At 48.1% G+C, this 13,499-nt stretch overlaps 1 protein-coding gene across 3 annotated transcripts in view; it reads left to right on the plus strand.

Moving 5' to 3' along the window:
• The window catches only part of LOC144508677 (DENN domain-containing protein 3-like), a 128,436-nt gene that overhangs the window by 46,906 nt on the left and 68,031 nt on the right, over nucleotides 1–13,499 (plus strand). For all 3 annotated transcript variants that reach the window (XM_078236923.1, XM_078236922.1, XM_078236924.1), the window contains exons 2-3: nucleotides 1,050–1,193; nucleotides 6,752–7,001. In XM_078236923.1, coding sequence (XP_078093049.1) covers nucleotides 1,074–1,193; nucleotides 6,752–7,001 — 370 coding nt within the window. In that variant the 5' untranslated portion in view covers nucleotides 1,050–1,073. The remainder of the gene's footprint in view (nucleotides 1–1,049; nucleotides 1,194–6,751; nucleotides 7,002–13,499) is intronic.

A 13,499-nucleotide genomic window follows, 5' to 3' on the forward strand; every position in this document is an offset into this window, starting at 1 on the left:
CCCACACAGACACGGGGACAATGTACAAACTCCACACAGACAGTGACCCAAGCCAGGAATCGAACCCGGGTCCCTGTTGCTGTGAGGCAGCAGTGCTAAGCACTGCGCCACCGTGCCGCTAATGATGAGGCAGAAAACAGCACAGAAGGAAAGAACAAAAAGCAAATCCTGCACCTCAGATCCCACTTCCTCATGGGACATCCTGCCCCTTGTGTCTGATGGTCTGTGTACAGGCTGCTTCAGTCACATGAAGATCCACCACAGAAAGCCGTGATCCTGAGTAGGGTCTTGAGGAACAGTGCATGATGCCAATGACTTCTCAAATTGATTATTCCAAAGCTGCCCTGTCTACCTTCCACCTTGCACCCTCCCTAAGATTCAATTCATCCAACACTGTGCTGCCAGATCCGAACTCTCACCAAGTCCAACGCTAATCAATGTACATCAGCTCCCAGGGCCAGCAACTAAGATTCTCATCCTGGTGATCAAATTCCTCACCCTTCCCTATCTCTAAAATCTCCTCCAGCCCCACAACCCTCCGTCATCTCTGCATTCCTCCAATGCTAGCCCCCTGTGCATACCCCTTCCCCCTCTCTCCACCACTGGCGGCCGCGCCTTCAGCTGCCTGGGCCCCAAGCTCTGGAATTCCCTCCCTGGAGCTCTCACTCCTTCAGGATGTTCCTTTAAACTTCAAGTTAAAGTTTATTTATTATTGTCACAAGGCTTACATTAACACTGCAAAGAAGTTACTGTGAAAATCCCCTAGTCACCACACTCTGGTGCCTATTCGGGTACACTGAGGGAGAATTTAGCACGGCCAATAGACCTAACTTACCTCCTTCACCACGTGTTTTGATCATCCATTCTAATATTGCATCATGTGGTTCCGTATCAATGGGTGGAATTTTCCGGCCTTCCTGCCGGTGGGAACGTTCACTGCTGCTGAAGTCAGTGGAGTTTTGAAAGACTCGCCACGTTTTCCAACCCTGGTCCTCTGGGAATGTGGCAACATTTACATTGACCACAATTTATTTCTTTTCCTCCTCCAGCCGCTGGCCTTAACCTTCAGGACAATGACCGAAGCAAGCGAAATGATAGCAGGCAATGCAGAGGTTGGATTGCGGAGTCACAGGCTGCTGGAGATGTGCCTCATTGTTGCAGCCCCTCCCAAAACCCTGAGGCAAATGATACAGGTACATGTGCAGAACGATTCATTCAATCCATCCGACGGAAAGGTTCCTCTTCCCCTCATCAAGCTAGCCTGGGGCACACTGCTTCCCACATGTCCCGCTGCCTCGCAGCACTCAAACACCTTCCCATAGTAAATGGTTAGGAGAGTGGGCAAAGAAGTGGCAGATGGAATACAATGTGGAAAAGTGTGAGGTTATGCACTTTGAAAGGAGGAATGGAGGTTGTGCAGAGGGACCTGGGTGTCCTTATGCAAGAATCTCAAGGAGTTGGTTTGCAGGTGCAGCAGGTAATTAAGGCGGCAAATGGAATTTTGTCCTTCATTGCTGGGGGATGGAGTTGAAAAACAGCGAGGTTATGTTGCAGCTGTATAAGGTGCTGGTGAGGCCACACCTGGAGTACTGTGTACAGTTTTGGTCTCCTTACTTGAGAAAGGATATACTGGCACTGGAGGGGGTGCAGAGGAGATTCACTAGGTTGATTCTGGAGTTGAGAGGGTTGGCTTATGAGGAGAGACTGAGTAGACTGGGGCTATACTCATTGTAATTCAGAAGAATGAGGGGAAATCTTATAGAAACATATAAGATTATGAAGGGAATAGATAAGATAAAAGTAGGGAGGTTGTTTCCAATGGTGGGTGAAACTAGAACTAGGGGGCTTGGCCTCAAAATAAGAGGGAGCAGATTTAGGACTGAGTTGAGGAGGAACTTCTTCACATAAAGGGTTGTGAATCTGTGGAATTCCCTGCCCAGTGAAGCAGTTGAGGCTACCTCATTGAATGTTTTTAAGGCAAGGATAGATAAATTTTTGAACAGTAAAGGAATTAAGGGTTATGGTGAGCGGGCGGGTAAGTGGAGCTGAGTCCACAAAAAGATCAGCCATGATCTTATTGAATGACGGAGCAGGCTCGAGGGGCCAGATGGCCTACTCCTGCTCCTAGTTCTTATGTTCTTATGTCCTTATGTAGACTATTTTCTAAATGGGGAAATGCTTAGGAAATCAGCAGCACAAAGGGACTTGGGAGTCATTGTTCAAGATTCTCTTAAGGTTAACGTGTATATTCAGTTGGCAGTTAGGAAGGCAAATGCAATGTTAGCATTCATGTCGAAAGGGCTAGAATACAAGAGCGGGGATGTACTTCTGTGGCTGTATAAGGCTCTAGTCAGACCCCATTTGGAGTATTGTGAGCAGTTTTGGGTCCATATCTAAGGAAGGATGTGCTGGCCTTGGAAAGGGTCCAGAGAAGGTTCACAAGAATGATCCCTGGAATGAAGAGCTTGTAACATGAGGAACGGTTGAGGACTCTGGGTCTGTACTCGATGGAGTTTGGAAGGATGAGGGGGGATTTTATTGAAACTTACAGGATACTGCGAGGCCTGGATAGAGTGGATGAGGAGAGGATGTTTCCACTGGTAGGAAAAACTAGAACCAGAGGGCACAACCTCAGGCTAAAGGGACGATCCTTTAAAACAGAGATGAGCAGGAATTTCTTTAGCCAGAGAGTGGTGAATCTGTGGAACTCTTTGCCGCAGAAGGCTGTAGAGGCCAGGTTATGCTGCAGCTGTACAGAGCCTTAGTTAGGCCTCATTTAGAATATTGTGTACAATTCTGATCGCCACACTACCAGAAGGATGTGGAGGCTTTGGAGAGGGTACAGAAAAGATTTACCAGGATGTTGCCTGGTATGGAGGGCATTAGCTATGAGGAGAGGTTGGATAAACTCGGTTTGTTCTCACTGGAGCGACGGAGGTTGAGGGGAGACCTGATAGAAGTCCACAAGATTATGAGAGGCATGGACAGAGTGGATAGTCAGAAGCTTTGTCCCAGGGTGGAAGAGTCAAGTACTAGGGGACACAGGTTTAAGATGCGTTGGGGAAAAGGTTAAATAAGAACATAAGAACTAGGAGCAGGAGTAGGCCATCTGGCCCCTCGAGCCTGCTCCGCCATCCAATAAGATCATGGCTGATCTTTTTGTGGACTCAGCTCCACTTACCCGCCCGCTCACCAGAACCCTTAATTCCTTTACTGTTCAAACATTTTATCAATCCTTGCCTTAAAAACATTCAATGAGGTAGCCTCAACTGCTTCACTGGGCAGAGAATTCCACAGATTCACAACCCTTTGTGTGAAGAAGTTCCTCTTCAACTCAGTCCTAAATCTGCTTCCTCTTATTTTGAGGCCATGCCCCCTAGTTCTAGTTTCACCCGCCAGTGGAACAACTTCCCTGCTTCTATCTTATCTATTCCCTTCATAATCTTATATGTTTCTATAAGATCTCCCCTCATTCTTCGGAATTCCAATGAGTATAGCCCCAGTCTACTCAGAGGAGATGTGTGAGGCAAGTTTTTTTACACAGAGGGTGGTGAATGTCTGGAACATGCTGCCCGGGGAGGTGGTGGGAGCAGGTACGATGGTGATTTTTAAGGGCAACTAGACGAATCCATGAATAGGATGGGAATGGAAGGATACGGACTCTGTAAGTGCATATAGTTTTAGTTTAGACAGGCATCATGATGGAGGGCCGCAGGGCCTGTTCCTGTGTTGTACTGTTCTTTGTTCATTCCCATTCCACTTTCAACAAAGAGTCATATTGGACTCGACACGTTAGCTCTGTTTGTCTCACTGCCAACGCTGCCAAATCAGCTGAGCTTTTCCAGCATTTTCTTTTTTTATTTTAGAATTCCAGCATCCACAGTGTTTTGTTTTCAATCTTACTCCTTTTGCCTGCTCACATTAACTGGTGGTCGAAAGGACTAGGAGGCACAGATTTAAGGTTCTGGGTAAGTGATGCACTCACGGGCAATGGGAGGCAATGACCTGGAACTCAGTGCCCCTCAGAGTGCTGGAAGGAGGGATGAAAAATGATTTCAAAAGGAAATTGGACAAGCACAAGGTAAATAAACTTGCAGGGTTATGGGGATCATAGAATCATAGAATTCCTGCAGTGCAGAAGGAGGCCATTCGGCCCATTGAGTCTGCACTGACCCTACGACAGAGCATCCCACACAGGCTCTATCCCCGTATCTCCATGTACTTACCAGACTAATCCCCTGAACCTATACATCTTGGGACACGTAGGGGCAATTTGCCATGGCCAACCCCCCTAACCCGCACATCTTTGGAGTGTGGGAGGAAATTGGAGCACCCGGAGGAAACCCACGCAGACACGGGGAGAACATGCAGACTCCACACAGACAGTGACTCAAGGGCCGAATTGAACCTGGGTCCCTGACCACTGTGCCACCGTGCTGCCCCTAGAACAGGAAAATGGGACTGATTAGTTTGCTCTATAGAGAGTTAGCATGGATCTGATGGGCTGAATGGCCTCCTTTAGTTTTATAATGACTTTGACTCTTATCCTGCAAGCTGAATTCTTGATCATGGATAAATGCTTGAGAGAAGGAATGTGCTTTATCAAACTGAGGTTCAATTCTAGCTTTAACTGATTGAATACAAGCAGGTCAGGCCACGATAATATTTAACTAACCTGCTGGAGTTTTTGAGGAGGTAACAGAGAGGGTTGATGAGGGTAATGCAGTTGGTGTGGTGCACATGGACTTTCAGACGGTATTTTATACAGTGCCACACAATAGACTTGTGAGCAAAGTTAGAGATTGCACAACAAAAGCAACAGCAGCGACGCGGATACAGAATTGGCAGAGTGACAGGAAGCAGAGAGTAATGGTGACTGGTTATTTTTGTGCTGGGGGAAGGTTTGTCGTGGGGTTCCCCAGGGGTCTGTGATGGGACCCTTGCTTTTCCTGATATAAATGGATCTTGGTGTACAGAGCACAATTTCAAAATTTGCAGATGATACAAAACTTGGAACTTTTATAAACTGTGAGGAGGGCAGTGCAGAATTTCAAAAGGACATGGACAGGTTAGTGGATTGGGTGGACAGTCGGCAGATAACGTTCAATGCGGAGAAATGTGAGGTGATGCATTTTGGTGAGAAGAACATGGAGCCACAACACAAAATAAAGTGTCCAATTGTACAGTGGCTGCAGAAGCAGGGGGAGCTGGGGGTATACTTGCATAAGTCATTAAAGTTGGCAGGACAGGCTGAGAAAGTGGTTAATAAAACATATAATATTTAGGGCTTCATTAGTCGGGGCATACTGTGCAAAAACTTGGTCATGCTGAATTTGAATATGTCACTAATTGGACCTCAACACCACACTTTCACAAGGATTTGAAGGCATTGGAGAGAGTGCGAAAAGATTCACGAGAATGCGTTCCTGGGACGAGGATCTTCAGTTATGAAGATAGATTGGAGAGGCTGGGACTGTTCTCCTTGGAGAAGAAGAATGGTTAAGAGGAGATTTGATCAAAACATGAGTAGGCTGGACACAGTAGATAGGGAGAAATTGTTCCCACGAATCAAACTGGGCCATCGGGGCGGGCTGTAATATCTCTGGACACTGGGGACCATTCGAAATACAGATCAGCCATGGTCTAACTGAATGATGGAACAGCCTCAAGGTGCTGAATGGGCCCTTTTTGTTTCATCGTAAGTAGTCAACTCTCAGATTAGGGGACCTTCTCTGAGTGGGACAGTCTGTGCAGTGACTGCTTAACCTGGAAGACTTCTTCTTTGCAGAGTCAGAACTCACGGCAGCAAAGGTTTTAAAGACAAATAAAAGAGGGCTGCAGGACGGAGCCTGAGAGAGGGGCATGAAAGGGCTCGACAGAGACAGGATTCCCACTTGTGGGAAAGATCAGAGCTGAGGGATTATAAATATGCGATAAATCCAGTTGGGAATTCAGGAGAAACCTCCTTACCCAGAAATTGGAACTCGCTGCCACATGGAATGATTGAGGTGGACAGCATTGATACATTTAAAAGGAATCTAGATAAACGTGTTAGAGAGAAAGGGAAAGCTGAGAGGGTGGCTGAGTGAGAGGGGGTTTATGTGGGGTTTATTACACGATTGTTTTGTGTTATATTATCTTATTCAAATGAACCTACTCTGCAGTTCCGTCGACTTGTTCTGGCCCCATCTCCTCGGCACTCACAGTGTATGGTCCTCTCGCAGTGCAATGGTTCACTCACTTCCCTTTTCATCTATTGACACCCATGACCTCATTATAACCACCTCATTCTGCTCTTCCGCCTGACCTCAACTGGAACTTCCACATTTCCCCCATCACTAAAGATTCCCTGTTTTCGACCAAACACTTCTCTCCATCAGAGATGAGAATCTTTCTCCCCGATCTGGGTGTGTGGAGGGGGAGCCTCTCCCAGTGCCTGTCTCACACACTCTGAAAGCTGGCCATCCGTTCAACCCTCTCTGACCTTCGGCCTTTGAACTCTCTCAGGCGCAGGTCTCTCGAAGGATCTCAAATCTCAACCTTCCCTTCTTCACCCAGAGCTGCCGACAAGCACTCACGGGTTTTCAAAATTAATGCAGCACCAGCCTCGTCGTGACTGTCAGCTTTCCTCACCTTATCCCCTGCTGTACCCGGAGCTGTGAACAAAATGGAAACACTGCCCTGCAGGATGGGATATTCTTGAGCTCTCTATTGTGCTATATTGTTTACTTCAATGACATTCCTTCTGCAGGACCTACAGAACGGTATCGCCGATGCTACAGATTACACCCCAGAGATTTTATCCATTCACGCGCCACCATTTATTGGGCCTCAAGCAAATCCTCATGCCCATTCCCAGAGCCCATTGAGAAAGCCAGAGGAGATCACTGGCCCAACAGTCCCTGCGGGACAGCTATTTGGAAGCATGGAAATATTTAAGGAGCACATCAACGTTCCAAGAGGAATTGAGCTGTGTGGACTGCCAGAGCTGTGTTTCCCAGGTCAGATTTGATTTGATTTGATTTATTATTGTCACATGTATCAACACACAGTGAAAAGTATTGTTTCTTGCGTGCTATACAGGCAAAGCATACCATTCATAGAGAAGGAAAGGAGAGAGTGCAGAATGTAGTGTTATAGTCAGAACTAGGATGTAGAGAAAGATCAACTTAATGCAAGGTAGGTCCATTCAAAAGTCTGACGGCAGCAGGAAAGAAGCTGTTCTTGAGTCGGTTGGCACGTGACCTCAGACTTTTATATCTTTTTCCCGATGGAAGAAGGTGGAAGAGAGAATGCCCGGGGTGCGTGGGGTCCTTAATTATGCTGGCTGCTTTGCCGAGGCAACGGGAAGTGTAGACAGAGTCAATGGATGGGAGGCTAGTTTGTGTGATGGACTGGGCTTCATTCACAGTCCTTTGTAGTTCCTTGCGGTCTTGGGCAGAGCAGGAGCCATACCAAACCGTGATACAACCAGAAAGAATGCTTTCTATGGAGCATCTGTAAACGTTGGTGAGAGTCGTAGCTGACATGCCAAATTTCCTTAGCCTTCTGAGAAAGTAGAGGCGTTGGTGGGCTTTCTTAACTATAGTGTTGACATGGGGGGACCAGGACAGGTTGTTGGTGATCTGGACACCTAGAAACGTGAAGCTCTCGACCATTTCTACTTCACCCCTGTTGATGTCGACAGGGGCATGTTCTCCACGATGCTTCCTGAAGTCAATGACAATCTCCTTCGTTTTACTGACACTGAGGGAGAGATTATTGTCATCGCACCAGTTCACCAGATTCTCTATCTCATTCCTATACCCCGGCTCATCATTGTTTGAGATCATTCTGAGATCTCTACTCCAAATGAATGTGATGTGGTTATGGGGCAGCCCAGCTGTTCACCATTGAATGTGGCTGTGGTTTCTCCAGGTTGCATTGCTTCCTGCTGGCATGTCAGGTGAGTGGTTTGACCGTTGAACCATGCCTCAGTTCACAGGACTGATGAACAATCCGGAAGTTGGCTCAGTGCTGGGTTTCCCATTGGTGGTGGCGAAGGTTTAGGTGGAAACCGGGGATTGATCTCACCGCCAGCATCCCAATTCCTGCCGTAAGGCCTGGGTGAGGCCCTGAATCCACCCAGCCAGCACATTCAACAATAACTGTCAAATAAGAATTGAATAATTACTTGAAGCAGAAGCACTTACAGAGCTGGGAGAAAGAGCAGCAGGAGAGAGACTGATTGGATAGCTTATGATGAAGCATGATGGGACATGATGGGACGTGATAGAGCGTGATGGAGCATGATGGGGTGTGATGGAGCATGATGAAGCGTGATGAGGCATGATAGAGCATGATGGGGCATGATAGAACATGATAGAGCATGATGATGAATGTTGGGGCGTGATGGTTCTGTATCATTCTATGATTCTATCGAATAATATTCGGAGCCCTTGGTTTCACTTTGACTTTTATCCTGTTGATCCTGATGGAAGATGTCTCAGTGGCCGTTCCTTATTGCTGCGTGTGTTGAGACGGCTCTCTGCCAGTGGCTGTATATCGATGTCTGGCTGCTGATTGAGTCTTCATCATTCATGATGCTGATTTTAACTCCGAGTGGATTCTGGGTGCTGAGGTAACCAGATGCTGACTTGCTGCTGCAGAAACAGAGTGGCACTGAGCTCCACACTCTCACCATCTGCCCATTTATTCAATAAAATCATGGCTGATCTTCTATCTCATTCCACTTTTCCCTCCTATCTCTATATCCCTTGATTCCCGCAAAAGTCTACCTTGAATCTACTCAGCGACAGAACATCCACAGCTTTCTGGGCTGAAGATTTCCAAAGATTCACAACCCACCGACGGGAAACATTTCTCCTCATCTCTATCCAAAATGGCCGCCCCCTTATCCGGAGACTGTGACAATCTAGAATCCACAGCCAATGGGGGGGACTCTCCCGTCAGTCCCTCTCAGAATGTTATAATTTTCAAATCAGACCAGGGTCCCATTAATGTTCTTCCAATCCTCTTGCCACCCAGAGCAAGAGATGGCGAGAGGATCACTCTCAGTTACCTACTGTTATAGAGACATGTGGGGGAAATGGCATCTCCTAGGAGGAGGGTGGTGTATTCATGGGCAGGTAGAGGCACCAGGCTTTCCCTTGTGGGGCACAGAACTACTTGCCAGGACTGTCTTCATGTCCCAATCCTCTCAGACCTGCTTCAGCCAGGACCTGGACCTCTCCTCGCCCCTCTTCCTCGGTTCTCTCCCCCACCCCGCCCCTCTCTCTCTTTCTCTCCGTCTCTCCCTCTCTCTCACATGACTTTATTCCAACATTGGAAAGTATAGTAAACGTCCCATGACTCCAATGTGGAGATGATGATTTCTGCTCTTCTATCTCTCACTGAATCAGGTAAAGGAGGGCCTAGCTTGGACCTTCGTTACTTACCACCCACTAAACAACATCATTCAGCATGATGGGCACAGGATGCCCCCTGGAGCAACTGATCAATCCCAGGAGGGCCAGAGGAGCCATGGTGATCGAGCAGAATGACACTGGAACTGCAAAGGCAATGGCCCTAATAGCACTCCTGACAATAATATTAAAGACTTGTGCTCCACAAATAGCTGTGTCTCTAGCCAAGCTCTTCCATACAGTTCCAACACTCGCATTTACCCGATAATGTGGAAAATTGCCCAGGTATGTCCTGTACACAAGAACAGGACAAATCCAACCCGGCCAATTACCACCCAATCAGGGTAAAATTAGGAAGACAGATTGCGTAGACAAGGCTAGTACAGGAGACTGCGTGGTGCGCTAAAGGGATTAAAATCATTATTTTTCTTTTCATGGGATGTGGGTGTCGCTGGCTAGACCAGCATTTATTGCCCATCCCTAATTGCCCTCGAGAAGGTGGTGGTGAGCTGCCTTCTTGAACCGTTGCAGTCCCTGTGGTGTAGGTGCACCCACAGTGCTGTTAGGGAGGGAGTTCCAGGATTTTGCCCAGAGACAGTGAAGGAATGGCGATATGTTTCCAAGGCAGGATGGTGAGTGACTTAGAGGGGAACCTCCAAATGGTGGTGTTCCCAGGTATCTGCTGCCCTTGTCCTTCTAGCTAGTAGAGATCATGGTTTGGAAGGTGCTGTCGAAGGAGCCTTGGTGAACTGCTGCAGTGAATCTTGTAGATGGTACACACGGCTGCTACTGTGCGTCAGTGGTGGAGGAAGTGAATGTTGAAGATGGTGGATGTGGTGCCAATCAAGCGGGCTGTTTTGTCCTGGATCGTGTTGAGCTTCTGGAATGTTGTTGGAGTTGCACTCATCCAGGCAAGTGGAGGGTATTCCACCACACTGCTGACTTGTGCCTTGTAGATGGTGGACAGGCTTTGTGGGGGTCAGGAGGTGAGTTACTCGCTAGATTCAGAGATGGCAATGTCATTGAATGTCAAGCAGAGATGGCTGAATTCTCTCTTGTTGCAGATGGTCATTGCCGGACATTTGTGTGGTGCGAAGTCACTTGCCATTTGTCAGCCCGAGCCTGGGTATTGTCCAGATCTTTCTGCATTTGGACATGGACTGCTTCAGTATCTGAGGAGTCGCGAATGGTGCTGAACATTGTGCAATCATCGGCAAACATCTCCACTTCTGACCTTATGATGGAGGGAAGGTCATTGATGAAGCAGCTGAAGGTGGTTGAGCCTAGGACACTATCCTGAGGGACTCCTACAGAGATGTCCTGGAGCTGAGATGACTGACCCTCCACAACCACAACCATCTTCCTATGTATCAGGTATGACTCCAACCAGCGGAGAATTTGCCCCCTGATACCCATTGATTCCAGTTTCACTCGGGCTCCTTGATGCCACACTCGGTCGAATGCGGCCTTGATGTCAAGGACTGTCACTCTCACCTCACCTCTGGAATTCAGCTCTTTTGTCCATGTTTGAACCAAGGCTGTAATGAGATCAGGAGCAGAGCGACCCTGGCGGAATCCAAACTGGGCGTCACTGAGCAGGTTATTGCTGAGCAGCTGCTGCTTGATAGCACTGTCGATGACCCCTTCCATCACTTTCCTGATGATCGAGAGTAGACTGATTGGGCGGTAATTAGCCGGGTTGGATTTGTCCTGCTTTTTGTGTACAGGACACACCTGGGCAATTTTCCACATTGTTGGGTAGATGCCAGTGTTGTAACTGTACTGAAAGAGCTTGGCTAGGGGAGCGGTAAGTTCTGAAGCACAAGTCTTTAATATTATTGTAGGAATGTTATCAGAGCTCATTGCCTTTGCAGCATCCAGGGCCTTCAGCCGTTTCTTGATATCACGTGGAGTGAATCGAATTGGCTGGAGGCTAACATCTGAGATGCTGGGGACCTCCGGAGGAGGCCGAGATGGATCATCCACTTGGCACTTCTGGCTGAAGATTGCTGCGAATACTTCAGCCTTATCTTTTGCACTGTTGTGCTGGGCTCCTCCATCATTGAGGATGGGGATATTTGTGGAGCCTCCTCCTGCAGTGAGTTGGTTAATTGTCCATCACCATTCATGACTGGATGTGGCAGGACTGCAGAGCTTAGATCTGATCTGTTGGTTGTGGGATCGCTTAGCTCTGTCTATCACTTGCTGCTTTTGCCGTTTGGCATGCACATAGACCTGTTTGGTAGCTTCACCAGGTTGACACCTCATTTCCAGGTGCGCCTGGTGCTACTCCTGGCATGCCCTCCTGCACCCTCCATTGAACCAGAGTTCAATGGTGCTAATGGTAGAGTGAGGGATATGCCGGGCCATGAGGTTACAGATTGTGGCTGTGTACAATTCTGCTGCTGCTGATGGCCCACAGAGCCCAGTCATGGACACCCAGGCTTGGGTTGCTAGATCTTTTTGAATTCTGTCCCATTTGGCACAGTGATAGTGCCACACAACATGATGGAGGGTATCCTCAATGTGAAGGCTGGACTTTGTCTCCACAAAGACTGTGTGATGGTCGCTCCTGCCGGTACTGTCATGGACAGATGTATCTGCAGCCGGCAGGTTGGTGAGGATGAGGTTACATAGAACATAGAACATAGAAAGCCACAGCACAAACAGGCCCTTCGGCCCACAAGTTGCGCTGATCATATCCCTACCTCTAGGCCTATCTATAGCCCTCAATCCCATTAAATCCCATGTACTCATCCAGAAGTCTCTTAAAAGACCCCAACGAGTTTGCCTCCACCACCACCGACGTCAGCCGATTCCACTCACCCACCACCCTCTGAGTGAAAAACTTACCCCTGACATCTCCTCTGTACCTACCCCCCAGCACCTTAAACCTGTGTCCTCTCGTAGCAACCATTTCAGCCCTTGGAAATAGCCTCTGAGAGTCTACCCTATCCAGACCTCTCAACATCTTGTAAACCTCTATCAGGTCACCTCTCATCCTTCGTCTCTCCAGGGAGAAGAGACCAAGCTCCCTCAACCTATCCTCATAAGGCATGCCCCCCAATCCAGGCAACATCCTTGTAAATGTCCTCTGCACCCTTTCAATGGCTTCAACATCTTTCCTGTAATGAGGTGACCAGAACTGCGCGCAGTACTCCAAGTGGGGTCTAACCAGGGTCCTATAAAGCTGCAGCATTATCTCCCGACTCCTAAACTCAATCCCTCGATTAATGAAGGCTAGTACGCCGTATGCCTTCTTGACCGCATCCTCCACCTGCGAGGCCGATTTAAGAGTCCTATGGACCCGGACCCCAAGGTCCTTCTGATCCTCTACACTGCTAAGAATGGTACCCTTCATATTATACTGCTGCTTCATCCCATTGGATCTGCCAAAATGGATCACTACACACTTATCCGGGTTGAGGTCCATCTGCCACTTCTCCGCCCAGTCTTGCATTCTATCTATGTCTCGCTGCAACTTCTGACATCCCTCCAAACTATCCACAACACCACCTACCTTGGTGACGTCAGCAAACTTACCAACCCATCCCTCCACTTCCTCATCCAGGTCATTTATGAAAATGACAAACAGCAAGGGTCCCAGAACAGATCCCTGGGGCACTCCACTGGTCACTGACCTCCATGCAGAGAAAGACCCCTCCACAGCCACTCTCTGCCTTCTGCAGGCAAGCCAGTTCTGGATCCACAAGGCAACAGCCCCTTGGATCCCATGCCCTCTCACTTTCTCAAGAAGTCTTGCATGGGGGACCTTATCGAACGCCTTGCTGAAGTCCATATAGACCACATCCACCGCTCTTCCTTCGTCAATGTGTTTGGTCACATTTTCAAAGAACTCAACCAGGCTCGTAAGGCACGACCTGCCCTTGACAAAGCCGTGCTGACTACTTTTGATCATACTAAACTTCTCTAGATGATCATAAATCCTGTCTCTCAGGATCCTCTCCATCAACTTACCAACCACTGAGGTTAGACTCACCGGTCGGTAATTTCCCGGGCTGTCCCTGTTCCCTTTCTTGAATATAGGGACCACATCTGCAATCCTCCAATCCTCCGGCACCTCTCCCGTCTCCA

This window comes from Mustelus asterias, chromosome 20 (genome assembly GCF_964213995.1).
Source record: "Mustelus asterias chromosome 20, sMusAst1.hap1.1, whole genome shotgun sequence".
NCBI classification, from domain to species: domain Eukaryota; kingdom Metazoa; phylum Chordata; class Chondrichthyes; order Carcharhiniformes; family Triakidae; genus Mustelus; species Mustelus asterias.